The sequence below is a fragment of the Balearica regulorum genome, chromosome 1 (genome assembly GCF_011004875.1).
Source record: "Balearica regulorum gibbericeps isolate bBalReg1 chromosome 1, bBalReg1.pri, whole genome shotgun sequence".
Lineage (NCBI taxonomy): Eukaryota > Metazoa > Chordata > Aves > Gruiformes > Gruidae > Balearica > Balearica regulorum.
The window spans coordinates 83,721,322-83,748,108 of record NC_046184.1 but is presented as its reverse complement, the minus strand read 5'-3'; the positions used below and the strand labels follow the sequence as shown (position 1 = coordinate 83,748,108).

General features: G+C 42.7%; 1 protein-coding gene across 1 annotated transcript in view; it reads right to left on the bottom strand.

Moving 5' to 3' along the window:
• Positions 1–26,787, bottom strand: part of LOC104632911 (alpha-2-macroglobulin-like) — a 38,273-nt gene that overhangs the window by 8,147 nt on the left and 3,339 nt on the right. The window contains exons 2-26 of the mRNA XM_075761882.1: positions 24,292–24,475; positions 23,266–23,422; positions 22,671–22,723; positions 21,951–21,971; positions 18,899–19,067; positions 16,906–16,990; positions 16,073–16,196; positions 15,592–15,706; positions 15,347–15,456; positions 14,295–14,456; positions 13,791–14,018; positions 12,095–12,158; positions 10,845–10,987; positions 10,332–10,481; positions 9,941–10,111; positions 9,136–9,235; positions 7,612–7,738; positions 7,099–7,327; positions 5,871–5,997; positions 5,143–5,264; positions 2,825–2,876; positions 2,101–2,184; positions 1,796–1,972; positions 830–914; positions 151–307 (exon numbers count right to left, since the gene is read on the bottom strand). Of these exons, the coding sequence (XP_075617997.1) occupies positions 151–307; positions 830–914; positions 1,796–1,972; positions 2,101–2,184; positions 2,825–2,876; positions 5,143–5,264; positions 5,871–5,997; positions 7,099–7,327; positions 7,612–7,738; positions 9,136–9,235; positions 9,941–10,111; positions 10,332–10,481; positions 10,845–10,987; positions 12,095–12,158; positions 13,791–14,018; positions 14,295–14,456; positions 15,347–15,456; positions 15,592–15,706; positions 16,073–16,196; positions 16,906–16,990; positions 18,899–19,067; positions 21,951–21,971; positions 22,671–22,723; positions 23,266–23,422; positions 24,292–24,475 (3,196 nt within the window). The remainder of the gene's footprint in view (positions 1–150; positions 308–829; positions 915–1,795; positions 1,973–2,100; positions 2,185–2,824; positions 2,877–5,142; positions 5,265–5,870; positions 5,998–7,098; positions 7,328–7,611; positions 7,739–9,135; positions 9,236–9,940; positions 10,112–10,331; positions 10,482–10,844; positions 10,988–12,094; positions 12,159–13,790; positions 14,019–14,294; positions 14,457–15,346; positions 15,457–15,591; positions 15,707–16,072; positions 16,197–16,905; positions 16,991–18,898; positions 19,068–21,950; positions 21,972–22,670; positions 22,724–23,265; positions 23,423–24,291; positions 24,476–26,787) is intronic.

Sequence of the window (26,787 nt, the reverse complement as noted above, 5' to 3'; positions counted from 1 at the left end):
TGATAACATTTATCTTCTGTGCTCACATATTTAACTCCCTCTCCTGCCCAAACCCCAAGGGCTGAAATAGCTGTGTTGATCCCAGAGTGACTTATGGTCAAGTTCCAGCCTGACAAAGCCTGTGTGGAGCCAACCAGGCAGACACGTTACCTTCATGGCATTGTTCAGGAGTGTCCCAGAACTGCGGAAACAGCCGTTCTCCTTCTGCTTTTGAGTGAGCCAGACCAAAGCTTCTTGGATATGCTTCTCATCTATGAAGATGTAAGGCCGGGCCTGGGCAAAGGACTTGAGGACAAAGGCTGTGAGCCTGAAAGTGACAGAGGGAACTGAGACATCCTGAGCAGGCCCTGTATCCATCATAGGTCATCGGGCCCATGTGGGTGTCACTGTTCTGGAGGAAAGCAGCAGAAGCTACAGGATTTGCTCATATGGGGCTGCTTGGAAACTGTGAGCTAGCTTAGTGACGTGGTGAGGTAGGGACCAATAGTAAATGGAGCCTGTCATTCATAGCCCTGAGGGCTGAAGATAGGTGGGCAATGGTGCTCTGGGGATTCATCAGCACCTTCTGCTAACAAGGGCACCCTGTAGGTCACCCTCACTTGACCTGAAGAAGGGTGTCAGAGGAGGTAAGTAGCTATCGGTGCAGCATTGCAAACCTAGAAGGCAGCTCCCTTAGCATCCTTCCCTGCTCAGTTATCCCACATGATTATCCTATAATGCCATGATTATAATTTTATCTCCACCTCCATTTCAACCTCCACAATGATCAAGCACAAGAGAACACTGAGGAAAGGGAGGGCATGAAAAGCCAGTGGTACTGAAGTCTTACCAGGTATTCCCAACTTGCCCATAGCGGGGCCCAAAGGTACTATAAGAACCATCCCAGTGTTTGTACTTCAATTGCCTTTGATACCCTGAAATAAAGAGTGGAAGAATATTTTTGTTGTCACGGTACTTTTCAAGGATCCATGCAAAGGAGATGTAGCAGACATGGGACACAGCGTCACCCTTCTTATGGCACAAGCGTAAGTTACACTGCTCAGTGTTACGATGGAAGCTCAGGTAAACCCATAGCTCTGAGTACCTCCATCCTTGTGCTCTTCCTCTCTCCTAAAACACCTGGAAACTGGGTATCTGCAGTCATTGACACTCTCTGCCCTAGACTTCATAAGGAGATGTAAATGTATCCCAGACTTGAGACAAATGGGAAAACAGTTCCCAAGGAGAACTGAATACAAAGGTGAGCCCCACACAGGATAGGGATGCAGAAAACAGGATGATTTTCATTGGAGGAAGTGCAATTTTTTCTGCGAAATAACTGAGTAAAACCAGTCCCTTGTTAGTCAGCAGATACCTACTGTGTCCATACGTACCGGTGTTATGTCTGCCAACATGTCCTAGCGAGTGTGTTAAAATTCTGGCCTAGTCAAAGGTGAGTGACACTTTCTAAATCTTAATCCTAAGGATGGTCTGAGATCTACCTGAGCAGCTGCCATGATTAATGGTTGCAGCCTGATTATCCCTTTTCTTACAGAGAGAACTCTGAGTTATTGCCAGTCCTGGACTTTTTCTGTGTTCCTGCCTGGATGCTGTTCTCTCTCACCCTGCACCTCCACCTGAGTGCAGGATTCTGTCTCTTGTAGATACTGTATTACATACACCTGACCTAACACACGTTCCCTTAATGCACCAGGACAACCTCCTCCAGATCATACCTGCTAGTGGCTAATAGTGTCCTTATCCGGTTGCCAAGGGAAGGAATGAGTAGAGAAGAAAAAGCCGCGTCCCAGCTCACCGCTCACTAAGTATCCGACGGCCTTGGATTTAACCTCCTCACTCAGCTGCCCTGTCTTGTTCAGATAGTCCAGGACGTAGATGTTGGGTGCAAACAGGACCATGTTCTGCTCCCCACAGCCGAATGGCATCTGGAGGAGCTGGTGCAGGTTCTGCATGGCAGTCCCCATGATGTCGCCTGGGGAATGGGACAATTTCCAGTGTAAATTAGCGCAGTTCAGGGCTTGCCAGTGGACCAAGCACAGCCTGAAGAAACGTGGTAGTGTTTCAAAACAGCAAGTGACACTTTAAGAATGCTTCACTTACCTAGCACTGAGAAATATGCTCTGGCTGAGCCATCCACCACAGTCTCTGGGAGAACCAGGGAGACTGGCACTGACATTGACTTTTCTGGGATAAAAAACAGATCAATTTGGTTACAATTCCAAATATATCTACATGCATGAGTACCAGCTAAGAGGGTGAGACACCATCCCTTGCACAGGGGTTTCCTGCCTTCAACAAATCTATTAATCTGTAATTTTGTTGTGGAAGCTTCCCACCCTGCAGACTTTGTGTTGGGCCTGCAATACCCTCAGACACAGACTGTCATGGACTTCTACATGGCACTATCAGCTGGGCTTGACTGAAAAATCCACTTTCCAGCCTATTTTTCTGGCCTCTTCTGCTTTGGTGGGCAGACCTGTCTTACTGCAGCGTCAGGTTTGTGATTGTACACCCATTGCATGAAAGACGCTAGAGATAACCCTATTAAATCCTGGATATTCTCTCCCTACAGGGACCTGGCCAGCCTCAGTTCCTATGAGATACGTTTCTGCCTCTGTAATTGCAGGGACTATTACAGCCTCAGTTCTTCTCCTTTAGGGAAAATTAGTTTCACTACCACTTGGATATACATCTAGTTTGTTCGATTTTATCAGATCCCTACACCTTTCTTCTCAGAGTGGAGCATTCACAAACCTGGTCTTCTCTCTTTGGTCTTTAGTGTCTACCTCAGCAAAGAAAGTTTTAGAAAGCAAAAGGCTCTTACCAGATGCACAGATCACAGAGTTGTAGGTAGTTTCCACCTCAGTCCCTTCTGGCTTGGGGAAAAAAGCAAGGAAAAAAGCAAAAAATGAGAAACAACAACAACAAAGAAAAGTAAAACATATCAAGAGGGAAACTAAAGAGGACTCTAAGAAAACAAAATACTTATAAATTCTCCTGTCATATGCAAGAACTTAGGTGGCAACTAGAACACTCCAATGCACTCACAAGTGACACATTGCAACATCCAAAATTTAAATATGTGCCACAGTTACCTGGTGATTGTATCCCTCTGTTTCAAAAACTTCTAGCCTAATTTTTGAAGTCAGCAAAGAAGCCCTGTTTCTTGTTCAGCTTGTTGAAAACATTCTGCATAAAACTCAGGAATCAAAAATTTACTAGAAAATATATTTTTTCAGAGTTTATTTTAGTGAGATCCTCACATAAAATTTTTTTAACCTCCAAATTTTTTTAACTCTCCAAATAGGAGAGTTCCCATTGCTTCATTACCAGTTCCCAACTTTTGCCAGCTGAAAATTTTTTCCAGCATGTAAACAATACCTTCACTTTCTCACACAGTTAAAAGGCATTGTCTCTCATTCTTCTGTATGAAAAGACAGAAAAAGATTAAAAGAGTAGAGGAAAAAAAAGAAAAAAAGGAAAAGCTTTTAGGATAAACTATGACAGAGCTAAATGCTTCTGTATAAAAAGGCACCTTCTTGTTTCAGTATGTCATTGTGAAATGCAACTACATGAGAAATCCATTATTTTGTTTTGTTTGATTTTGAACATTTCAACAGCAAATTAAAACATACAAACTGCAACTATTTGAAAAGTTTTCCTTTCCAGCTGAGAAATTCCTGTGTGAAAAAAATATCCTGTTTCCCAACTAGCTCTCAGTGAGGCTTGGTTTCCTGAGGGGCAAGAGGATGCCGCAGGGACTCTGGCACACTCCCTTCTCTCTCTCCAGGATGCGCTGCTGGCTGCAGTGGCATTGACATCCATGTGTTTGGGACCATGCAGCTCCACCCCAAGCAAGTTACACTGCATCCATCCCCGCTAATTAACTGTTCAGCCTTGGATGCTAATCTCCGATTCTATCCAGTCAGGGCTTGCTGTAGATTAATTACCTCATTACAATAACAAGATAAGACCAGTAATCCCTCAGATACCCTGACAGAAGTAATTTTAATGCTCATTCAGTTATTTTCACTCCCCTGCCATCTGGGAGAAAAGACTACAGTTCTGATCTTCCAGTATCTTCAAAGAACAAAATAAACTCTTTTTCCTGAAGGAATATATGAAATAGGAAGTTTTCTAGAAATGTTAACAGTTGTTCATACCCTGATACACAAAATGCACTGTACAATCAAATTAATTTGTAAATAAGTGAAATAAATAAATAAAAAAGCAGCATAACAGATAGGATTGTTGATCCATCATTGCATTCAAGCTAGCAAAACATTTTCTGAAGTTACAAATTACATGAATCTTAGCCCTGCCTTCCTGAAAATTGGAATGTCTGCAATATAAGGAGGAGTTGCAATGTTATGTATTACTCCTGACTTTTGTTAAATACGATTATTCCTTTTTGTCATGCATAGGATTGACAATATTATGACACGTGATATTATATAGATTTCACTATACAACAAGCTAGTACTTTTGTTTGCCGTTAATATCACAAGGAGTCTTATACTGTGGAATAACTTTATAACTGGCTATTTATCGTGGGAAAAGCTGTGGTTTTATAGTTGCAAAACATTGCTTAAGAAAAAAATGTACAAAAGAATGCAAAAATAAAAAGTTAGTTCCTACTGTTTTGAACATTCTGGAAAGTCTAATAAAAACAATTCAAAACAATGATGGTAGTTTTGTTTGGAAATATTTGTAGATGGTGGTGACTGTTCCATATTCCAGAGTACTGGCCGTGTGCTGGAGGAGATGTGTAAGGTTTCTGGCAAGTCTTCCATTTACAGCCTATCCCTGTGATTTATTACAGGTAAAAACAAGGAGTTCTCATTTATCTCCCAGATGATGTGTCTGGGACAAACCTGTCATTATTGCCTGCCTTATTATTTCTATGTAATGTAATACCCTGCTTTTACTATGAGATGGTAACATTATGAGTTATGGGTTCTATTGGCCTGTGTGAGATTTATCAATACTGCTTTTATAAAAGCATGCAGAATAAAAGTCACATGAGACATTATTGCTGCTATCATGGCTAAACCAGAAAACTTTTATCATACAGCGAATGTTGCTGCAGAGCATGAAATTATTGTTACTTTTCTGTGCCAGCAAACTCAGCAGCCCACATACCTCCACCAGCAGCTGTCTGATGACTGTGTCCTTCCGTCCTTTCTCAGGGGTCTCCACGATGGCGTTCCCACAGGGCTGCTGGTTCTGCAGGGCCTCGGTGCTCACCGAGAACTCCACCTGCCCTGGAGGAAACAGGGGTCAGCCAGCCCTGCCGGGCAGAGCCAGGGAAACATGGGGTTGTGTTTGTGCTGGGCAATCTCTGGTGCATTACAGAGAAGCTTTTCCAAGAGGACAATTAAACTTGAGACAGTGTTTTATCTTAATCCAGCTGCAGCCTTCCAGGCCACTTCCTTCATGATGGTCACCCGAGCAGGTGTTAGTCCATCAGCAAGGAGAGTAGTGGAGGGACAGGTCTTGTAAATCAGTCTTGTTCTGGGAGGCATCAGAGAAAGCAAGCTTTGATTAAAATGTTGCAGACCCAGCCACATTAAGCTAAGACATTCTCAGCTCCAGAACAGGAATGTCTGAGTGCTTTGCATGCATTAAGGGAATTTGTGATTTCTATTCAAATGTTAAGAGAATAATGGTTCATAAAATTTAAATAGTTTGTTTTGGACCTGGAAACTGCATCCCAGTGTAGTGTCTCAACCTCAGGGTTGGACTTCTCACTTCTGGCATAGACAAGATCTTTCCAGATAGGTTTGGAGTCACCTAACTCCTCACACCAAAGATCTGATGACATCCACAGATATCTGATCCCAGTATTTTCTTCTTGTCATGACTCTTACCTAGAGATCTTGGTATTACTGCCCAAGCCACAGTTTTCCTTTCATTCATGCAGATGCAGTAGGATTCTTCCTGCTTATCTGCTGGTGTAGCCAGGAAATGAGCAGATTCAGCCAGAGACATGCTCACCTGCCAGTTGTACAGAGAGGTGTCATGAAGGTTGGAATTGCAGAGAAGCTGGGGTTGCTGGAGGCAGTGCACTACATGGAACTGGGTAGTGGAGCTGGGTATACTGTGGGAATGAGAACTTTATGGATATTGCAGAGCAAGAACTGGGTCATAAAGTGGGAAAAGACTGAGATGTGTACAATTGTAAGAGATTTGGGAGGTAGGTGTAGGGAACGGGATGTGTATCTCTGGAAAGGAAATTGATTTTGGGAAAATGGAGAGCGTGGACCAGTCATGTAAGTGAAGGCAAAGCAATGATTACAAACTTAGTCATGAATTACGGATCCCCCTCATGATTAGTTAGGTGAAGAGGTAAAACACTAGCAGTGGGAAAGCTAGTAAGGGAAAAGTGGAATAAGGAACCTGAAAATAGCAAACAAAACAGGAAAGACAGGAACATAAATGACAGTGCATTGGAATGGCTGCATCAGTGCCCCTCCTTGTTTCAGCTTCATTCCTTTTCTGAATAAAAATCTGTATTTATAAAAAACTGAGCAAAGGTGATTGAGATTTTGTTCGAATCACCTCCCAAATTCTCTCATCTTTTTTGTTGGTGAAAGAATGCAGATAAGAATAGTGAAGTGAAATAGCTCAGCTCAGTGTCTTAGGGGCAGATACAATAAATCACAGGAAGTCTGCATATTCCAGCAAATTTGACATGATACTTTGCAAAATGTTTATATGAGATGAAACTGAAGGCTGAACACAGATATCCACTCCGGTGAACCTGGAATTTCCATGTGGGTATGCAATGATGCTGTGGTCTATGGATAACCCAGGTTTCATATTTCTATAGCACAATGACATAAATCAGTGATGACAAGGTTGAGGGCCTCAACAGTAGAGCTTTAGGTTACGAATCAAACACAGCTTTCAAAACTTTGTCAGAAAAATCTATTTCCCCATCAGTAAATACACCAAGAATTCCTACATATGTACATCTATATGAAATTACAGTCAGACATCAGTCATCTGGCTTGGGAAACCATGTCATATGTTTCAGTGGCCCACTGTAGTGCTCCCTAAGCTGTCAGACTGAGCAAAGTTGTGAATGTCTCTTACCCTGATGCAGGCAGTCAGGTAGTTGAAAACGGTGGCTTTCAGCGTGAAGGACTCACCACGCACGACAGAGTAGGGCATGGTGAGCTCTACAAAGAAGGGCTGGAAGGCTCTGAGGGACACTGTTGGGGACAGGCCAAAGCCCGTGTCTGCCGAAGTGCAGAACGCGTTGGCTTTCCACTCGGTGATGGTGTCAGGGATGGTCACGTCTAGATTAGCATTTCCCTCAGAGCTGGTGAGGGACAGAGAACAAGTTTTCAGTTATATTCTAGTGATCATCTATGTTTTTCTTAACCTAGTGAACAACATCTGCTGGCAAACTCCTGACCAGTTGGGATATGGGCGCTGGCTTTTGCATGTAGTCCCAAAGCATCCTATACTTAGTGACCTTGAAAAAATCCCTCTGTCTACTAGAAATACCTCCTCTCACTGAAATACTGATACTTCCATTGAGGCTTAAATATCTTCCAAGGTTTTTCCCCATTGACCACACTCTACATTCCCATAAACACTTACTTCACTGAAACTATGTCCCAGATCCATGTCTCAGGGAAATACTTCCGGATGGTCTCCACAGGATTGCCAGCAGCCATATGATCCACTATTTCATACTCCAAATCTTCAAGCAGATTCAATGCAGAGACTAGCAAATTTGTTCAAGGACAGGAAGAAAGGAAAAGATGTGTCAAACTCCATTCCAAATCAGGAAGATACTTTCATTCCAGGTAGCGGTTATTAGCTAAAATTTCAAAATTGAAAGAACAACTTTGAAACCTTGGCCACTGGAAACAAATGTATTTCTCTGTTGTTATCTCAGTATTTAATTTTTCCTAATGTTGCTGCTCTTCTTACAGAGATGGGATGGAGCTGAGCATTCTTCCAACTTGGCATTCCCCAACTGCCAGCAGATTCAGCAGAGCCAAAACAGCCATGTGTGATGATGTTATTGAGGGTATTGCATTTCTATTGCAATACAGAGTCAAATGTGGAACTTACTGCCTCCAAATATTAGTTGCACATAGTTTATTAAAAAATAAGTATTAAAAAATACTTAGCCCTCCCCTCCTCCATCTAAGATTCTTTTGAGATGAATATGGGTCTTTACATCTCTGGCCATTAACAAATAAATGCATTAGCTTTCTCACAATGTTGCATAGTGTTGTGCCTTATCCATCAGCCTCAGAAGACTTTGTATTTTCTCAAAGGAGCTAGCTGTCTCAGGCCATGCTCTGAAGACAAATCCTGCATTTCAAAACCAAAGATCTGATCTTCTATGAATTGAAGGCTATCACCAGACCAAAAGCTATCATTTTTTAGTAGGAGCTGAGATACTGCACCAGAAAAGACAGTGACTGGAAGTGATATAGGTAAGAGTGTTTTATATAGCCTTTCTAATCTCAGATCTAGTCAGAAAAAAAAAGAAAAAAAATCATTATTCTATCTTCACAGTCACTGAAGCTGCAGAGGAGTGATGTGATCTATCCAGCCTCTTATAGTCATGTGAGTGGGAAAGCTGGGAACAGAACCAAATTTCTCAGCCTCCAGTGGTGAAATATCTGCCCACAGAATTTTACCACCTTCTCATTTATCTTGGCCCACTTTTGCCCTAGTTGTTCCTCTAGTTATTGCTAGAATGTGACTACCTAGAAGTAAAGACTCCTTTTTTAGATTTCCATAGCTGGACTCAGATAGGATGGAAAAAAGCCACTATTTTGTGCTGGCACAGTCCATCCAATGAAGGCAGACTGTCTCAGTGCCTGCAGGATCCCTGCTGTAGAGGCTGGCATGGGAGTCACCAGGCACACACAGTTCTAGCCAGGCACATCTGTCTTGCTGGGAGAGGCAGACAGAGGTGTATCAGTTTCATATTTCAGGACTGAAGCCAGAAGGGAGTGATTCTGAATTAGGTCAGTATTATCTGACAAGAGAATCTGGTCTTCATGGTGTCATTAATATTCAAAGAAGTAGAGGGAAGGAAAGAAGCAGGGTGGTAAATTTTAGGTAGTTGTGTGGGAGGTAAAATGAAGGACATATTCTTACTAGAACTACTGTAACTTCTTTCCATCATGTGTCCTGGGTAATGCTGGCAGATTTCAGGCTTATGGATCTTGCTGCTAGTGAAGACTTTTAAGCCCAATTCCTAGTAAAAAAAGAGAAAGAAGAGCAAAAAATATGCAAACACAATTTTGAAAAGAAACTAGTTTTAATATGTCAAGAATAGATGTACTTATGCCTAGTATCAATCAGAATAACAAAGGCTTGTATATAAGTGCCAGATAGACTGGTTCAACCCAGATGTTGAGGCTTTATCATGTTATACTCAACCTAAGGCTAAATCTTGGCATGATCAGATGGAAAGCTAAGGCCACAGGTCTACCTTGGGGACATCTGCCTGAGTGAAAATGACATGTGTGAAAAGCATTAGATTGAGGTTACCCAAAAAGTTTTGTGCTTTACACAGGTATAGGTGTGTTTGTGGATTATCAAAGTAACTGGCACTTTATTAAAGACTTATCTACATCAGGTAGAGAGAGAACATACATGACTGAGGAAGGGGTTCTGATATTATGGTACCATGGGTCAGTTCTCAGGACTCTTTCCTGACTTAAGCCCATTCACAGGTATCTCTACTAGCAATGAGGAGACCCTTCAAAGTTTTAATGGTTCAGAGAAGCACTCACACACCAATGAGTTGCTACATAGGTGCAAGTCCTGGGCCCGGTTATTGTCATGCATACAAAATTATCAAGCTCAAAGCAAAGTTCACTAAAAAACCATGCAGGATAGGGAAGAAGAGGAAATTTCAAGAAGGAATAACAAATTAAAACAAAAGGCTGGAGCTTACTTTGATAATGTCATAGGCATCACCTTCACCATCAGGAGAAATGGGTATGTAGACAAATCCATTTAATAATATGTTGTCAAGCGACACACAAGGGTTTACATTGTCTTCTTCCAGGTAGTAGTCCTTGAAGCTATAACCCCGGATTTCCTTCAGTGGGAGAAGATCGTACACCTGGGGAAATGCAAACAACCAGGGAAAGGTGTGGCAGGTCAGCAGCATTGGGACACAGACATTTCTTAACACTCCTTTGATAAAAGCCAGCTTCTAAAAAACAAGTGTGGTGAATGCAGCTATAAAAATTCATGGCCCCATGTCCATAGTGGTGTTAAGTGTAGTTGAAGAATAGGTTCATTCTTATACTTGCTCATTACCAGAAATAACCAAGACTTACAGAGCTGGGAGACAGCTCATTTTCAGGCTTCATGAGGAGAACGCTCTTATCCACAGCACGGAGGGCACACAGGGACCTTGGTGAGGTATGGAGTTGCAGGTGAGTGTTGGAGGCAGGAAGACCTTCCTTGGGTACAAAACTCAGTCTGACCTGCAACCCCAAAAGGAAGTTAAATCAGCCACTTTTCCAGACGCAGTTATATGCTGTAATATTGAAATACCTACCCTTGTGAACTGAGCTCTTCTAGTGCCTTGCAGCTCTTCTAATATATATTCAGCTCTGACCAATGTAATTAATAATGACCAATGATTCTTTTTCTTATTCTGCCTTGTTCCATTTTTTATAGTTATGGATTTATAACTTATTCTGGAATTTTGGTTACTAATCTTCAGTCAACATCTGGTCAGACCATTTCACAAGCCCATTGTGAATTCTGCCTCCATTCTGGAACTGATAACTGAACTACTGGCCACAAGACAAACATGGCTTGCATAAACCCTGACTTATACTCACTTTATTGGGGAAGCAGCTTTCAACCTGGAAATCTGCTGAACTGGCGATGACTTCCCCATTGGGTGAAGTGGTATACACAAGCATCCGTGCCAGGGGAGCAATTGCTGCCTCAACAGGGAAAGTCAACTGAAATGTCCCATAAGCTAACAGAGAGAAAAAAGGCTAAGCAACATACAAGAAGTTCCAGTATTTGCATTTGCTTTCCCCAGATAAAAAAGTCAAGATCACTCATGCCGAACATTTTTTGTTAGCAGGGGCAAGAATACTGATACATGACTGCAGTCTATGGCTGCTGCTGAAGACATTGCATTCAAACAGTGATCATGTAATAGCCAAATGAGATGAGTTTGGTGGGCCTCAACATGCCTTCTAGATTGTCCCCCATTAACATTTGGCATAAATTCTTGATGTTCCCAACCCCTTTCTTCTTCAAGCTCCAATATGTTTTGCAGTCTACAAAAAATAGATGAGGCAAAGAACATAGAAATAAGGGACTGTTGTAATGGGGGGCAGCAGTCAAGGTTGCAGAGTGGCTGAAAGAATAACTTTGCAAAATTACTTCTAAGCAAGAATTTAGCTGGAACACCAACCTATCACTCCAACTAGAGTAGAAAATGCCCCTCTATGTTGAAAGACTCTTCCTAGCTGGGCCTGATATTCATATCACAATCTGGACAAAGGTGACAGAACATCTCATTATGAGCCACAGTGTTAGTTTAGTCACTAATAGTGAGTGATGCAGTGAGGATGCAGAACCTTCTATGAACATGCAGCACACAAAATCTTTTACTTGCATAAACTGTTTATACCCACTGCAGTGGAACTCCTCGTCATATAGACCTCCAAAATGTCTCCCTGGTCTCATTGTTGAAAGACTTTTAAAGATGTATCATAGCCAGTCTCAGTTATTAAAATGTGTAATCCTTGGACATTTATATGAATAAAATTAAATGTTTTAGTTAGAATATAGGTATGTGTGGTTTTGCATGCTTGTAAGGGAGAAACAATAGCAAAAAAATGAAGGAAAGTGAGAGAGAGAAAGAAAAGGAGACACGTTCTTCTTCCTGCTCACTGTACGTGTGAGTCTAAAAACACTGGTAAGCATCCACAATCTGAATAGGGTAGAGTGGTCAGCAGAATATGTTGGTTTGAGGAAGAACATTAAATGCTTGAATTGAAATAATTTCTCTACACCCCACCCTGCCCCAAAATTATCATCAGAGATGCTAAAAATGCGTAATTCTGCTCACCATCTCCAGGATTCACAGTCAGATCATAGGTGTCTGCTAATACAATGCCTCCCTTGGCCATCACCTGTGTGACAGAGAAACCTTCCTGTAATTGTTGCTACCAGTGTTGAAGTGAAGGAGAATGAAAGTTCGCTGGGTAGTCAGTTTGAATAGCACTGCCAACTGTGAGCAAAACCAAGAAGATACTAAGCAAGTGCCAGACTGGAATTTACTGTGTCTTTGGAAACAGAAATATTCACTTCCAGGAGGACCAACGTTTCCTCATTAGTCAGACTTGGCTCCCCTTTTGTACATATGGTATATATAGACCAAGTTCAAGTGCACTTTGTCTCTGAGCACACATAAGTTTGAGGGTCATATGCACATTTCTAACAATTTGGAACAGAGTGATGATCAAAAGTTCTCCTCACTCCACTCTCAGTTGCATTGTGAAACAGTCTGGGGAAAAATTTAATCAGGATTAGTTTCATAACTCACACAGAGTTGGAATAGAAGAGCACAGGCTGTCAATAAGAAGAGCTTGAATAAGGTACCTGAAGTCAGGCAGTAACCAACAGCCTGAATGCTAGCTGTGATATCCTCATTTCTGGAAAAAGTTTCTTTTTTTCACAACCCAAATGCCTTATATACAATTTCATGTAAGATATCCATTCCATAGCATCATATTCTAATTTCAAAATGTGGGATCCACACCTATAAAAATGTAAGTTCCCTCATTATTTGATTACCCACTGATCTTAAGACCAGCTTTCCCAGGCTACTGGGATAAACAGGAATCTTGTGCTTCAATTTATTGTTAGCAGTCTTGAAAATAAGAACATGGTCGTCTACCACAGGTTTCTATTCATTTTTTTGTAATCTCAGTCTAAGCCCCTCTGATGTTCTGTGCAATCCATCAGAACAGGAGTGTCTGTTCCACTGATTTCTTCTAGCTCTCCAAGGCTACTCTCATCTCTTCTGCTAGTGTCACTAAATCAGAAAACCAGAAAAACAAATTTAGGGGGAAAGAAGTTCTATTTGAATATTCATCTGTTTCTTCCTGTTCTCCCAAGCAAAACTGATAGATCATTTTGCAGTCACAACTGAATTAGTCTCTCTTCTCTGCCCCTCAAAATGAATCAATTCATGGTTCTCCATGCCAGCATGTTATAGCCTGTTCCAGTTACTATGGTATCCCAAACTTTCCATCATTGTCTGATATATGACCTAAGCTCTAAGCTTATTGGGCTTTTCTGGTGCTGTAGTTAGAGGTGTTGCTTTAATTTCAGTGGTCAGATGACTACCAAAGGACAAAACTGAGCAGGACACTGCTTTCCTCCTCATCTTTCATCTTCTTGTTGTAGGATGGTGGTTTCTGAGCTGTGTCCATGTATGAACCAGAATTTGGAATGAGGGAAACGGGGAGTGGAGTAGTATGAAAGGAGAGTCTTGGGTGGCTGCACCCAAGTCAATGCTCTCTTCATCAACATTTTGTCTGTCTTCTGTCTTCTGTTCTTAATAAAACATGAACACCCTACCCATGTCTGCACACAGATGACAACATGAGAAGCATTACGGAAATGTGTTTAAATCCCACTGCCACAGACTACAGGACTGACCATATAGCAGTGCTGTGGTTGCTCATCATGGAAGGAAGCTGTATGTGCCACAGTGCTCTCTGTGGCCATCGATCAAAGTAAGCACAAATAATTCTTACCAAATAGTAAATGACAATTTTCTTCTGCTCTCCTATGGCCGCTGGTGTGAAGATATAGTGCACCTGGATCTCCGTGGGGGAGCCACAACTTAATGTCTCAGGTTTTGGTTCAATTTTGAGGAAACTTTTACTGGGGGAGTAAAATCGACTTATTCTACGCATGGCATGTTCATATGAAGGTGTGATCCAGTCGCTGTCATAACAGTTCAGTTCAGGTTTATGATCAGCCTGATAAAGAAGAATAAAAAGTTCACAGCTGACCAAAACGAGATAACAAGTCTCATGTAAGTCCACAGAAAAACTCTTGGTATGTTCTATATTTCCCACTCTTAGAAGAAGGTAGAGAACATGCACAGGAGACACAGAGAAGAGAGGTGACCTGCCAAGAAACTTGCTTTATCTTCCAATTGGCATAAAGACTGATAACCCATGGATAGATATTTCCCCTGCTGATCAGAAAGACAGAGGCTTACCCAGTCCCTCTGCCCTGTCTCTGCCACTCACTCGGATTTCCAGGGAGGCTTGCGTGAAAGTGGTAGTGTCTATGGAAAACCAGGATTGTCCCTGTTCATCTGTAGTGTAATTCCCTTTGTATTGGTCTCCATCCACAGAAATCATGATGGTTTCATTTGCGATTGGAGCATCAGTGCCATCTACCAGCTTCACCTAACAGAGCAAAACCAAACTTCAGGTTTTAGACTAGAAACAGAAAACAATTCCCAAGTCTTAAAGCCTCTTCCCCCTTTTCCTTCTTGCCAGGCAGGATATTTCCTATGGAGAAGAATAAAAGACATGAATGTGAAAATGTGTGGGGTGAGTCCCGAGTTGTCTGAGGCAGCAACTGAGAAAATTCTCTGATCAGAGAAAATAATCTGATCAGCCCAGGGAAATTATCTGTCAGAGCCCTAAGTTCCTCAGTAGGTTTTAATTCTCCTGCCCAGCTTCATACGGGACCTCCAGCACATATCATCTGCCTCTTGGTTCAGGAACTCTAAGTTCAGGCTTGTGCCTTGCCTCAGTCCTTGACTCAAGATTGGAAGTAGACCTGCACCCAGCTCTTTCTCCTGCTGTTCCCATCTGGTTAACTGAACTTCCTTGGTTGACCTCAGCCCTGACTCACCACCTTACATTATCTGGTGATCGCTGGACAGTATGAAACAGGTGGAACCTGTTACTGTCACCACCCCTGCTCTGCTCAGTCTGGTTGGGTACTGGGGAACTGTGCCCTTGTTGATGAGGTCACTACACCAACTTGTGTTGTGGTCACTCTTTGCACCTGGATAACGTTCCCTTGTGGAATAGCCCACACTTGCTGCTCCCTGATGTTATTCTCATGTGTCAGAACAACAGGACTTCTATTCTGTACTGGGCTGACTGCCAGGATGCTCAGGACCGCATGTCTGTTAGAATGCCCCAACTGACAGTAATTTGTCTGCTTGTGCAAAGGCAGAGGAAAGTGGACCGTGTCATCTGGACACACTTATTCCATCTGATGGGATTGTGCACTTGTGAGTTTGCTATGACATTCATTGTCCAGAGTCTCAGAAGTTCCCTACCCTCCCAAAGAGTGGGATCCCTGGTCTGTACTGAGAGTCCAGCAAGTCAAAGCTGATTTTGCTCATGATGGATGTGATTCCACAGGAGCCTGTTCCAGTCATCTCTATTCCTGAGAGAGAGCACAGTAAAGAGGGATTATTAATGAATGGCAACATTTTTATACATGTCACTCCATTTTCCTCATCTTTGCCAGGCCCTCCTGTTATGGCCTGCCATCACTTTGCCATCTCCAAGTGATACATACCTGTGCCATCTTCTGTGATCTTGCCTTGTACGTCAATGCTCATCTCATAACCCCTGCGCTGGAGCTGAAATATCTTGGTCCTTACTACACTAGAAACACACCCACGAGTGTCTGCCTAAGCAGGGAATTAGAGAGAAAATTGGAATTCTGTGAACAAATTTGGTGCCTTGTGGGACAGGAATAGATATCCCAAACCCAACATGCTTAACTTCTGTCACAAACCCCCAGCCTTATGTTCTAGGGTTGTCTCCAAAGCCAGAACTTGTTTACAGCCTGTTTCCCAGTGTTTCATCCACACATTTTCTGTGTTCTGTGAGGTACTTGAGGCTCAGTACTTCCTCTGAGAACATCTGCTTTTCCCCAGACAGAGTGCTGTCTCTGATGTCCTACTGTCTCCCAACAGTCACAGATTTGGCCTCCTTTAGACAACATTGCCCATTACCCATAAGAAAGACCTCTACCTTTTAATCTTGGGACTCACCTGCCTAGTGAATTCTTCACACACAGCTTCTGCTTCTTTTCCGTAACAATTTGAAGCAGAGTGGGAAAATTTCCGGCACACCTGGACATTCACCAAACCAGGAACAGGTTTCCCATAGGTGTACCTATAATCATAAAGTGTTAAACAATGTATTAGATGATGAGACGATCAGAGAGCCACACTCAGACACATCTCCTTAAGGACCTCTGTGGATGAATTTCTAATATTTCTTCTTAAAAGATGACCAATCTGATATTTTAATGATTCTAGTGATTACATTTCCATCATTTCCATGGTGAGATTCTTCCATCATCCATTAGAATCTGTTCTAGGTGAGAGTCTCTGCAGGAATGCAGTAAAAGACTGTAGAAAATTATTTCAGCCAGGCATATCCTTGTATCACAAACTCCTGAGGGTTCAATGAAGAAGTAAAAAGGCAACCAGGGGCTCAGGAGGAGTGTTTTATGATTTAAAAATGAGAACACTAGGTTTGCACCACCTGTTTAAGTCATGTCTGATCTGACATCTCTCAGTATCTGAGGGTTCAGGATTGGCAGAGAAGCTCTAACTGAAGAAACATAAAGACAGAAAATGTACAGTAAACTGGGAGGAGAGAGTTGCAGATTGGTTTGGCATCGTGTTTTAAGGAACATAGAGAAGACCCTTCACTTTGACTGTTCAGGTCATGTAGCAGGCTCAGGTTTGATAGGGTGGAAAAAGCCTGCACTAGATGTCTGGGAAAAGTATGAAAAGCCTTGCTCTTCTTTTGGTCCTCAGCAGAAAGGAGGAGCAAAGGATGAGTGGGAGGGATTTACTCCAGCTCTGTGACTCACAGACCGCAGACGGACACTGGAAGTTCCATGTCCTTAATAGTGATCATCTTGGGCAGCTTCACCAGGACTTCGTACTTGGGCAGCACTAGATGGGAGAGAGAAAGTCTGATATGAGGAGAGTGGAAGAGAGCTGTGTACTACACAGCAACCCAAACACAGAGACAGGATAATCTTAATATAAACCATTACCTCTCGGTGGTCTGCAGTACCCCTTCCCTAGGTTTTCTCAGTCTTCACCACCATTTTGGGTTTAAAGTAAATTTAAGGAGGATTCTAGTCCTTACCTTCCCTCATTTGCAGCACATGTGATCAAGTGATCCCATTGGCACCAGACAGCTGTGTAGATCCCTTGCATATGACCCTTCAGAAGGATACACTGGCCCTGTGTGTTGTGTTCGATGTTTCATAATACATAATTTGCAACTAAGACTTGGAGTAGTGCATTCACCACCTATGTCATTTACCATATTGAAACAGCTCAAATCATTAATTCTCTCTGTCTGTTTCTTACTGTTCTGGAGATCCCAAACTGCTATTGGGCTCACTAATATGTGGCATCTGAAACTGTCCTGCATGTCAGACAGTCCTAGGGAATCTAGCCACAGACTCTCAGGTCTATATTTTCAAGTAGACAAAGAAGCAACAAGGCCTGTTATAAAAGGTGGCAAGTAAAAGGCATATTTTGCTCCTGAGTATTAAGTTACATCCCTTTTCCCATATTGCATCCTGCAACCCTAAGCCCTCAACTACTCAAGCCCAGGACTGGACTGAAGCATGTAATGGCCTGCTTCCAGGGGGTGCACCTGAGGTTTTTTTCACAGTTCAAGGAAATCAGAGCAGGGAGGGTGGACACCCAGACCCAGGAACTGGATTGCAACCCTGGATTATACAGTTAAGACATAAATTTGCCTCTAGAATGGGAGGGAAAGCTCAATGTTTCAACACCAGGGCACATTTCCTCAAAGGGCTGTAAGAGAATTAGTAACAGGGAGATTCACGGGAATAAGACTAGAGAACAAATAAAAGAAAAACAAATTTAGTGTGACGATAAGGGACATCTTTGATTTTGGGGAGGGTTCAGAATGATCTTTATGGGAGGAGGCACAGCCCACCTATCACCATGGCAGGGTGAAGCCTATAAACTGGTTTCTGTTCAAATTATTCACCATGTTCAGAGCAGTCACCATGCCTGACTTCGAACAAAACAAGCCAGCTCCCATGGACTCCAGTGGCAATCTTCTTTGGGTCTGCACCTTGCGTGTTCCAGAAACAGCAGGTTCTGAGCAATGCGCTGGGTCACTTGAGCTTCATGTACAGCTTGGGGGAGCCCAGGAGTGCGGAGCACAGCCCAAGGAGCCTCCTCAAATGCACACAGTCTAGCCAGAGTACACACCTACAAACACTTCAGAAGTTTTATTACACCTAGAGTTAGACTGCTCCCTGGGGCAGCATATTTCTCCTTACTTGGTCTCTACTACTGGACTGTTTGCATCTCCTTGTAACATTTGCGTTCTTCAAACTTAAGTTTTCTACCAAACACATTTTCTAAGCTTGTGCAGAAATGAGGAAGGGAAAAAAAGTCAGGACTACAAGTGGAGAAATGGAACTGATGCAGATGAGAGAGGCAAAACAGAGTCACCAAAATATTGTCATCTCTTACTCTGTAATCTAGTGCTGCTTACAACAAGATGCTGGACTGAAAAGTGACTAAACCAAAATCAGCTGAAATTGGTTCCACAAGCCATGCATGGGAAGCCTGTCAGACCCTGTACTCCCAAGAGCACTTGAGTGAACACAAGCTCAGGCAGGTTGTAGAGATGCCATAAAGTTAGCAATCACCTCTAATATTCAGCACCTTCTGGACTGGACCCTCTGAACCCCATTGCCTATGTATTCAGTCCCTCCTTTCTCCCTCAGGAAACCCCAAATCAAGAGGTCACAGTAAAACGCATTGTTGTCAGCCCCACTTGCAGCCCATACCTCCTCTCCTTACCGTATTCCTCCACACTGAAGGAGTGCTCCACATGGGATGAGAAGCTCTTCTGCACAACAATTTTGTAGGAGCCTTGGATGGGGTCTGATGAGAGGGGGAAGGAGAGCTGCTTAAGGCCGGTCTCTAGTTCCACCCCTTGCCATTGGTACACACGGTTCCTCTGGGGATCCTGCCGGCGAGGATAACTCAAGGTCACAAGACAGTACAGGAGGCTTCCAGGGACACAGCAGTGGAGTGCCCAGTATATATACATCCTGGCTGGGAAATGTCTAGCTGTAATTTTTCAATAATCTGTGAGGATCTGTGAGCACTTACATGTCAGTTCTGCATACCTAGCATACAAGACAGCTTTTTAACCCCGGAGGTCCTGTGTTTTCTCCCCCTCAGCTCTACCTGCATGCTTGTGAAGGATCAGGCCAGGAAGGTGGGAAGGACAGACTGGGGCAAGGTAACAAGAGTAAGAGATGGATAGCAGGAGTAAGTGGAGTACAGGGAGAAAGGAGGGAAGTTTCAGTCTCCTTCACTTGCTATGCAGCCTACTAAAAGTTTTTTTCCATGCCTGGAATAGAGACTGAGTACCAGTGCATGCTCTGCTGAGGAATGAGACACCTGATCTATCTATGGGACTGAGAAATGTACATGTGTAAGAGTCCAAAGCTTGTGGTGGGTTGGGCATGTGGGGACAGGAACAGAGGACAGTATATCCCACATATGTGCATCCAGCTGAGAGCTCTCCCTTCTTGTCTCTCCCCCTCCTAATGCCGGAGCTGAAATCTCATCACTACCACAGCTGAGTATTGCTCACTGTGAACTCACTGTCAATAGACTGTACTCCAAATTCATCAGCTTAGCCCCAAATTTCTTGTAGAAGTCACTGAACCCACGCAGCGGTGCTGCGTGGTTTGATGCACCCCTTCCAGGCTCCTCAGCAGGATGGTTAGTGTTTACAGTCTTTCATTTTCTGCCTGCTCTTTGCATTGTACCTTGGCTGTCACCAAAAGTCTATTTACTCTAGATAGGTATGTGACTCCAGGTATGTGACTGTGTGCATTTACTTCACTGAGATTTTATCTCAGGGCTTAGGGAAAAGGGGATGTGAATGACATTCCCCCAGTTGGAGGTTACTGGTCAGGGGGCAGAAAAGAGGGCCTTCTTCCCAAGAAGCACCCCAGGATGAAGGCACAGTCAGTAAAATGCATCCCATGACTCTGACCAAATCTTCTTCATCATCACGTTTCAACCCTGCTGAAAAGCTTACCACTTATTGTGAGGGACACCACCAGGCCTCCTTGGAAGAGGAATTCAAGAAAATGTTTACAGCTGGGCTTGTGAACTTGTTGCCATTTCTGTGATGTATTTATAGGGAAGGCCTGAAAGTCAGTTTGTTTGTTTTTCCTCAGAAAGGTTTTTTTTTTAAAATGACAGGAGCAATAGGTCAGGGTAATAGTTCAGAAATAACAGACTCATACCAACTTCTGCCTTTGTGGCTGACTACGATCAATTAGTGACATTAAGAGTGTGGACTGATGAACATTTATTTCCTTAGCACTGATGACTTTAAGCTGTCATCTTTCTTCACTCCTGCCACCCTTTCCTTTGGGCCAGTCCAAATTTCATTCAAGTGTGTGGTAAACTGCATTGGCAGATCTGATATGGCTGAAAAAAATACCCTAGAGAAAAATGGTGAATTTGCTGCCACATGAGTTTCCCACTCTACTATACTGCTTCATAGACATCTGTGAAAGCCAAAGAAAGGGCAGTGCTGGACTGAGAAGGAGCACTGAGGAAGGGAGAGGTGATGGTGGGGATGGAGGACAAGGCCTACATAAGCTGGCTTAAACAGCATGGACAAACACCATGCCTCACAAACTGGAGCTGAAAATACCGGATGGCCTTCCTAGCATTTTAAAATTGAAGCCTTTAATGGTACTGACACAAAAAAAAGGTTATGAAATTATTCAACTTGTTAGGCAAAGGCATATAGGATTTATTTCTTCTTTCTCTTTTCATGAAAATTCCTGCACTCAGTCAAGTGTCATCTCATTGAAATGGAAGGGACCTGTTCTACAACCCCATGGGAGAGCCTCAGCAGAAGGTAGTTCTGAGATGTTCTCCTCCAGCTGCTATCTCACACCACACACACTCTTACTCTTCTTTATCCAAATATTCACAGATATTCATCAGTGGCCCACCAGTTCTGCAGCTCTGTTCTCAAGTTTGCTGAGGGGAAGAGAGTGATAGCACTCTGACAGAAGGGTAAAAAAGGGGAACATAGCCTGTTTCTGGCCCACCTTCTGCCTCCCCTGTTGTGACAACATCCCCAGCTCTAGAGAGTGACAGTGGAGAATGGACACAGCAACTCCAAGCAGCAAGGAGCAACAACAGGACTGACTACACAGGATCCATAATCATGCAAACCAAGTTAAGATTTGTGCACACTAATTTCAGCACTGTTTGTGCTGCTATCGTGGGTTCTGGGTCCTTCCCATCAGTTTTCCACTGGAACATGTTCCAGATAATAATTGCAAATTCTGGTTTCTCAGCTGAAAAAGGTGAGTACTTGACTCGTTGGCAGAAACGTCCTTCCTATTAACTTCTGTCTGTCACTGAAGTTCAGCTGTTAAAAAGCAGACAAAAAGGGCATGCTTGGGAAGATAGAGGATGTCTACTTACATAACTTTGTTTATTTAGTTTTGCTAGTTTGTTTAACGTAGTTCTATGCTTTCCACCACACTTGGCAGACAGAAAATCTTAGTTCTGTTTGGGAAGAGGAATAAGCCATTCTGATATGACCTCTAGGCAAGTATAATTCTGTTCACAGCACAGCTTGCACTGATTAATTATTTTGTTCCTACAGCACATTCCCCAATCAAAGAACAATTGTCAGAACTTATTTTGATGCCCAACTACTCAGCCTACTTTTACACAAAGGAAAAAGGTCATGTGCCCGTGTTTTTTCACTTGCATCTCAGCCTGAAAACACCACTGCTGGAGACCAATATCTCTGTGCCTGCACATTCTGCTGAAATAAGAGATGTGGTTATATACTCACCTGAACATACACAAATGGAAACTGTGGGGAGAGAACAAAGGAAAATCAGCATTACAAATATTAGTCACATACGGATGGAAGTAATTTCCAGATTTGGACTGAAGGGCAGAAGAACAACCTTCTAAGAAGTCCTTTGGGTTCTTCCTTTTCTGTACTTGCTCTGTTTCCTTAGTTCTTGATGGTTAAGGGAATCTCTTCTACAATATTTTAGAGCCCCAACTTTTTGCCTTACCACAGTATGAAAATGTGATGAAGTCATACTTTTCAAAGAACTTGTCTGCATGAGGAACTGATTACCAAATAAGCTGAAAGGTGAACTTACACCCCTGACCAGATCCTTAAAACGAAGTCCTCGTCATGCTGTTCTCTCCACCTCTAAGCATGTGGTTGCACCCACTGCCAGAAGCATCTGCATATCTGTCACTTTCAAGGGAAACTTGTCCCACACATTTTTTTTCAGTAATGAGATCCCTGTCTACACGCTTAGCCACATACATTCCTTTGCAAATCTGGTTTTAAAGACCTATATCCCTTTGAAAAAGGGGATATGTTTCTCAGTCAATAGAAGACAGGTGAAGTGTGTCAGGGCAGGATATGGAATGGGTCAAGGATGGTGTAAGAAAGGATCATATGTTTTAAACACTGTCTTCAGTGGTTCTGGATGATGGTGTTAATTGGGAATTAAGCCTCCTGGTTAACAACAAAGAATTATGGCTCTACCTTCTCATTCAGCGGGTAGAAGTCTTTGTCCAGAGAGACGATCCGAAACAGAACTGAAGGGTGTAATGGAAAAAAAGGAAATTCCACTGTTAAATTTGTAGCCATTACCAGAAAGTGTCAGTGTTTCAATAATTTATAACTCAGATTCATTCCACGGATCAACAGGCTCTGAACTGAGATCTTGTAAGTTATGGGAGCAATTACTTCAGGCTCTTTCTCTTGCAGATGGTGAGAGGCAGATAAATTTAGAGGGATAATCAGGTCTTGGCTGAACTGAATTGTCCCTTGGGAATGCCGGTCCTGCTTTGTTGATTCAGGTGTAGCCAAGGGAGACTATGCTTTGAAGTCATACTAGATTTGTGCCTCTAGTTGATTAGAATGAATCTGAGCTGAGATGCTGTGCCTGGAAGATGGAGAATAGGAATGATGAAGGTACCACATGCCCTAGATCTCAGCTGACAGAAATAAGATTTATTGAGCACTTTAACTCCCCACATGAAGAAGTCTGAAAACTTTAATAAAAGTATGGGGCCTCTGGAGAATGAAGCCAGTAAGACTCTGCTGTCAGATTCAACACCAACCCAATTCCCTGTACCTGTCTGTCCAGGCTTGTAGATGGGTTTGTCTGTCTGGAGGAAGACCAAGCTCTCAGAATTCTGGACCAGCACTGACTTGCGGCTTCTGAACTGCAGTGTCGCTCCCTTCACCATCACAGTGAGAAATGCCACTGATGTGCTATTGGATTTTGGAAGCTAAGGAAAATTAAGAGGATAACAGCTTTACTGATTCACCCCATTGCACTAAGCCTTTGAAAGACAGAGTATTAGCTAGGTCCAGAAGTTCCCTAAAGGGACACCAAAGACTCAGTGCTGGAAGGAAGAGAAAACCATGATTTTCTGATATGAACTTGGAGGGCTTGTCTCCTCTATGTCAAGAAAAAAATTTCCTTCAAAAATTGTCGCAATGATAGATTTTCTCCATTTCTTTGAGTTTTCTCCATGTTTCTTCTTCCCCTCCTTCCAATACTGGAAGCCTTTTCCCTTCCTTCATTTATGTACTTTCCTTAGAGAAAATTGAATCTGATCTTGTTCCATCCTATGATTTATAAAAATGGAAATCAACCCAGATTCATTATTTATGGGGTGGGATCAGTTGCTTACATTACTCACCAACCAGCTTTCTGCAGGAAACAATCATGTATAAGCTCCAGAAGGACACAAATGACCTCATGGACCTCACAGTCTTTAACCATTCCCCAGCTTCTACAGTTCTCATTCCACTTCACTATTTTTCCTCTGAGGCTTACACTGATCAAACAAACATGGGATATGTTCTGTCAGTCAAAGTTCTAGGATGAAGGATCTCAAAAGAGTTCTCTAAGCCTTACATGCAGAGAAATATCATATGGGATACAGAATTTGATAACGGTGGAAAATTATTCCTCATAAGGCTACCTCAGTCAATCTTCCATATCAAAATCATTTGTGGGGTTGTTTTTGGCTTGGCTTGGCTTAGAAGTCTCTGATTGCAACGTGTCTTATTTCTCATTTCTAGATAGTTTAGACCTACTACACCACATCAATAAACACAAGGGATCAGACAAAAGGGAGGAGATACTCACAGAGAAAGGGATGCAGGTGAACACATCCTTCTCCGACACCACGTCGTCAATCAGGCTCCTGTTTTCCCTTTGATACTCAAGTGTGGCACTCAGCGTCACAGACTCATTCAGGTTGGTCAGCTGAACACAGACTTTCTCAGGAGAATCAGTGTGTATCAGAAAGGGCAGTAGCACCATATACTGCCTAGGAACAAGGGGTAAGCAAGAATCAGAAGGATCAGAAATGTGAAACAGTTTTAAGGAAACAGTATTGAGTGAAAGGAAATTAACAAATCAGCATGCCTAATCCATTACTACTCCTGTGAATTACAGTGCATATACACATGAGCATTCATTTTATTTTGGGTTTATACATATTAAACTTCCTAACTAATTAGCCTAAAAGCAGGAAAATGCTTGCAGTGGAAGGAACAATTTCTATGCTAATAGAGAGTCCTTTACAAAGGGTGTTTTGTTTGGCTTCACAGCAGGGAGTTAAGGACAGTGTGAAAGGTTCCAGGCTGCTAACTGATTTTTGTATATCCCACAATCTCCCATTGAGACTCAAAGGCATTAGCTAAAAAAGGTTGAAAATTCAGCAGTTTCAGGGTTGAAAAAACCACCCTGGTTTCTCTGGCTTCTCCTGTCTTTGCCTATCCAGGTTTCCAAATCCTTCTCATGCTGAGCAAAAATGTGAGTACTTGCAGTTTGGGACATTATTAAGATGAGCACACAAAAGATTTCAGAGAGTAGTGTTTTATTGCAACACAAGTGTACTTGCATCTTCAAAGAGCTTTTGACAAAGGTCCTTCACAAAAGACCTTTAAACTAAGCTACCATCCAATAAAAGGGATGATTTTACTGATTTTTTAACTAATAAATCAAATTATTAATTCTGACCTGGATTAATTGGTGAAAATCTCCAGAGTCTGTGTTGGGACCCCTGTTGTTCAGTACACTTCTAAATGGTCTTGGAAGTACAATTTTCTGATAATTGTCCAGGGTAAGAAAATACCTAAAACTGACTTACATATTATTTTTGTCATATGATGGGACTGTGTAGCAAAAATGGCAAATGAACTGTTCATAAAGGGAAAATAATCAATAGAGGAAGAAAAAATCACCCCAGCAGTTATCGTGTGTATGCTGTATCACTAAGTGGGCTATTGCCACTCAGACATGAGTGCTGTTGATCATTCTTGGAAAATTCTCATTCAGTGATAAGTAACAAATGGAGTGTAGGGGAGTGTTCAAAAAGGAATAGAGGACAAATCAGAACACATCATTTTGCCATTTTATAATTGCAAAGTACTTTTGCATCTCATATACGGCGTGCTGGTTTGCTCCTGTTAAAAAAATGGATTTAGCAGAAAAAATTCAGTGAAAGATAGCAGAGAAGATCTGAAATCTGGAATGATTTCCATAGGAGGAGACACTACATAGATTAGGACTCTTCAGCCTGGAAAAAGGCATGACAGAAAGCTATAAAGTCATGATGTGCAACAAAAGAAAGCACGGTTTGTTCATCACCTGTGACGATGCATGTACTAAACAACACCAGGTGAAAATATTAAGCATCTGGCTTACTAAAACCAGAAGGAAGCAGAAACTTTGTCACTAATGTATAGAATTAAACTGAGGAACTTAATACTACCAGATGCTGTAAAGTCTAAATGTTCAGTTCTGGCATGACCACAGCTTGTGGCTCTTGAGCCTTCTGGTGCTCTCTAGCAGTCCAAGCAGGGCACATACACCCAGGCTGCACCAGGTGATAGACTTCAGCCAACCGTCCTTCCCTGGGTCAGGAACACAAGGAGCAAGCAGGTACTACTGAGTTGGATAATTAGGACCTTACCTGCATGTCCAGCCGAGTGCAGGCCCTTAAAAGAAGCTGTCACGCCCCGCTTGCCATTAACTCTCCAAGGCATATGGTATCTGCCCTATGGTGCCAGCTGCATAAAATTTGGTATGAGTCTCATAGGGGCAAGAAGATCAGCTACTCCTCAGATGAAGGTTATAAAAAATGTCCTGGGTAAATTCATTGCTCAGAAATGGCTAGAAAACATAGCAGCACAGGTGTAATCCCTGCCACAATAAGATCTTGAACCTCTGACAGAAGCTCCATAAGGCTAAAGCGGATGGGAAACCCCTTTCCACAGTGCTTGCTTTGCTCCTCTACTCCGTCTCTCAGCACCTATGACTGGCCGCCAACACAGACAGAATACAGAGCTAATGTAGTCCTCTGGTCTGATATTGGACCATTTTTATGGACCTGGTATTCCTTTTTCCCTGGTCCCCTATCTAGGTGCAGCAGCTGGAGGTTCTGGTGGCAATTCAGTCTGTACGGTATGCATAGGAGGAAACCTGTGGTCAGGACTGCTCATGCCATCCATCTGCTGGGGAAGCCTAATGTGCACCTTGCCAGATGGTGCCAGCCCTGGGGCTCTCCCAGATAGCTGGGCCTGTCTAGAGCTACATTATTGCCTGGGCTCTGAGGTTCTGGGAAGTCCTAAAGCC